At 43.9% G+C, this 3,710-nt stretch overlaps 1 protein-coding gene across 1 annotated transcript in view; it reads left to right on the forward strand.

Moving 5' to 3' along the window:
* LOC123156729 (ubiquitin receptor RAD23d) overlaps positions 1 to 1,853 on the forward strand; it is a 6,561-nt gene extending 4,708 nt beyond the window's left edge. Inside the window, exons 8-12 of the mRNA XM_044574895.1 lie at positions 579 to 662; positions 739 to 786; positions 958 to 1,070; positions 1,163 to 1,241; positions 1,527 to 1,853. Coding sequence (XP_044430830.1) covers positions 579 to 662; positions 739 to 786; positions 958 to 1,070; positions 1,163 to 1,241; positions 1,527 to 1,649 — 447 coding nt within the window. The 3' untranslated portion in view covers positions 1,650 to 1,853. The remainder of the gene's footprint in view (positions 1 to 578; positions 663 to 738; positions 787 to 957; positions 1,071 to 1,162; positions 1,242 to 1,526) is intronic.
* Positions 1,854 to 3,710: the final 1,857 nt, after the last annotated feature.

Genomic DNA, 3,710 nt, shown 5'->3' on the forward strand with positions numbered 1-3,710 from the left:
GAAAATTCGTAGCATACACCTGAAAATTCGCATCATCAGAAGCATGATTAGGAATCATAGGAACAGCAAGAGAGGCTCCTACTGCTTTAATTTTTTTTAAATATATACAGGTGTCAATGAGGCCACCACACCCTGCCCCTAAAGAAAAAGGGAAATTTCATGCCAGTCTCTGATGCTAAAAGTTGCTCCCTATAACAACAACAACAAAGCCTTTAGTCCCAAACAAGTTGGGGTAGGCTAGAGGTGAAATCCAAAAAAGTTGCTCCCTATGTGGAGGGAAAATTCGTAGCATACACTGGTTAGATATGCTCTTACAACTGTCTGTTCTGTGGTGTCTGCTGGTGTGGAGTCTCCTTGACAAAGCATTGCCCTATGTGGAGGGAAAATTCGTAGCATACATTATGGTTAGATATGCTCTTACAACTGTCTGTTCTGTGGTGTCTCCTTGACAAAGCATTATGCAACTTTCTTGTGTACTGCATTTACAGCTACCTCTCGTACATTTTTATTCTGAAAACAAACTTTTTTGCGATGAGGATCACTCCTTTGGCTGGTTTTGATACAAACTACCTTAACAGGGTATTCCAAGTGGCGGGGCAAATGCTGGTGCCGGTGTGGGTGCCGGTGCTGGTGCCCTTGATGCATTGCGACAGCTTCCACAGGTACTAGCAGTGCAACCTTATACTGGTTGGTCATTGAAGTGTTGCATTGTTCTAACAGTGTACTTTTTCCTCTCAGTTCCAAGCACTGCTTGCATTGGTCCAGGCTAATCCCCAAATCCTGCAGGTACGAATTAGCCTTTTTATTTAGTACCCTATGCAAACTTTTATATGATGTTTTAGGTCACTACTTTTAATGACTTGAGACGTCTTATAAAAGTTTGCAGAGGAGTACTTTATAACTTATTATTTTTATGTACGTGAAAATCAGCTGATGTATCATCATGTGTATTCACAGCCAATGCTTCAAGAGCTGGGGAAACAAAATCCGCAGATCCTGCGGTTGATTCAGGAAAATCAGGCTGAGTTTCTCCGCCTGGTAAATGAAACACCTGAGAGTGGTGCTGGCGGGTAAGAATTAAGAAACATTATCCAACTATGTGCAGTTATTATGGCAGGCATACACGCAGCATTTACATTGATGTTTTACTGTGTGCAACCAGAAATATACTAGGCGCACTCGCAGCTCAAATGCCACAGGCAGTTCAAGTTACTCCAGAAGAACGGGAGGCCATCCAGCGGGTACAATACATTTTAATGATTTGTTTTTCTTTGTAAAGCCTTTCCTATTTCTTCCCAAAATTCTTGTCCTAGATTTGTCTAGATACGGATGTGTCTTAACACTAAAATGTAACTAGATACATCCGTATTTAGACAAATCTAAGAATTTTGGGACGGAGGGAGTATATTTGTATTCTGTAGCTGATAGTATGAATATCCATTATCAATGGCTAGTATCAGTTTCTTTGTTGCATTATTACTAGTTAGAAGGGCTTTAACATTCTACTATATTTGTATGTTTGACAGCTCGAGGCGATGGGGTTCAACCGTGAGCTTGTGTTGGAGGTCTTCTTTGCATGCAACAGGGATGAAGAACTGGCTGCCAACTATCTTTTGGATCATGGCCACGAGTTTGAGGAACAACAATAGATGTTAGATTGGTGTTACCGTCGAAAGACAGAAGAGTCAGTGACATAAGCAGTACAGTTTGGTGTCGTTCTTATATCTTGCTGCTGAATATCACTACTAGTACTTGTCATTAGTGCGATGCTGCTGACTTTAAATTTCTTGTATCCTGGAAATTCTTTCTAAGTACATATCAATATCAATATTCAAACCTTAATTTGTGTGGCAGCTGGTCTCTTCGTTTCTGCTTTTTAAACGGTGTTACCTGGTTTACATGCAAAAATTACTTCCTAGGTTTTTGTTTGCACCATCGCGATAAGCTACTTATATGGGGCATAGAGTTCTACACTTGAGCTCAATTGTGCCATATAGAATTTTTTTGGCAAACAATTTTTTTCTTGAAATTTTTGGCAATAAACATTTTTGAATTCCCTATGAAGAAAAAGCATTCATAATGCTCTGGGTGCAAGAAACAAATTCAATTTTCCAAAAGACTCTTTTAGATTTTGCTGTTCATAACAAGAGCATATGAGCTGGGATTAGAAGAATAGTTTTGACTTATACCAGGGTTTTATCTTCTTCTTACGCAGAGCTAAGATCGTATTAGTGGACAAATGTCTATGGATTTCATTTATTGCTCAAATCTATGTGACACTTTGCTAAAACTTCTCGTGCGGCCCGGCCGCACCGGACCGCCCATTTTTTGGACGACGGGGAGGCCTTCCCCAACTACCCACTCCCTTCACCTGGCATGCGATGGATTCGATTTGGATGGGGCTCAATTGAGGGGTTGTGCGCGTGCGTCCGGTTGCTCTGGTAGATGGCCGGGGCACATGGTGGCGGACCTGTCTAGGGCTGGACCAAAAGCTCGTAGCTCGCGAGCTTAATGAGTACTCGATAGTTCGACTCGTTAAGTTCGTAGCTCGCTTCTTAATGAACAGAGCCAATCATTGATTCTAGCTTGTTAAGCTTAACGAGCTTAACGAGCGAGCTAACGAGTTTCACGAGTAGCTCGTTAAGCTCGTTAGTAACAACACAACATATATTTACATATTACATGACAAACTTTTTGTAGCACCTCAGCCCATCTATTTAATCTAATCGACATATGAGGCAACGTACTACTTCATTTCTTTTCTTAGTCATAATATTTTATCTTGAAAACCATACCTACACATTCATCATGTATATCGTAACACATTATAATCTGTTAACAAGCGCTCACGAGCTTAACGAGCTTCAAACGAGCCGAGCCGAGCATGGTTTTCTGCTCGTTAATCTTAATGAGCTTAACGAGCCGAGCCTTAACGAGCACGTGCTTAACGAGCCGAGCTGCTCGTTAGTCCAGCCCTAGACCTGTCCGTTGAGGTGGTGGATGCATGGGAGATGCCACGAGGGGAGATGGGCTGGCCGGATTAGCTGTGGACCGAAGGTTTTGAAGGGCTGGGTGAAAACCTGTTGGCCATGGCTGGAGCCTGTGACGGCATCATTGATGGTGATAGATGTCGTAATCTTCTTGAAGGCGTCAACGTGATGCTCTCTCTTCCTCTATGAGGGACAGCTCCAGGGGAAACCCCAAATCCGGAGGGTTGGTCGTTGACGACGTGTTGGCGTCGTTTCCGTCGATTCTGGAGTTTAATCCGGCTAGAGGGACTAGTGGGTGTGCCGAGAGGTTGGGTGGCGGAAGGTGTTGGTGTGGCGTCGAGGCTTCTATGCAATGATGATGGGGACGAGTGAAGTCGGGGGCGTGGCAGTGGTTGCGGTAGTCGGCTCTTCTCCGACGTATCTATGGGATTACCTCGGTATGTTTGTTGTGGTGAAGTCGGAGTTGCGCTGCCCTCAGCGCGGGTGGCTGGGTTCTGACATGGATCTTCATGTGTTCCTGCACAACCTCTGCGATGTGTGCTGGGTCGACGTTTGTCTACCTCGAAGTCGGATTTGCTTGCTCGAGGATTAGGGATGGCGATGACGCCTGCTAGAGGAGAAGTGATGACGATGACGCATATGTGCTAACTCGATGCGGCACTTTTTGTAAAGGTGTGTGTAGGATATCTTATGTTTGCCGCTCAGCGGATTGTGACGATT

Source organism: Triticum aestivum, chromosome 7B, assembly GCF_018294505.1.
Source record: "Triticum aestivum cultivar Chinese Spring chromosome 7B, IWGSC CS RefSeq v2.1, whole genome shotgun sequence".
In the NCBI taxonomy this organism is placed as follows: Eukaryota; Viridiplantae; Streptophyta; class Magnoliopsida; order Poales; family Poaceae; genus Triticum; species Triticum aestivum.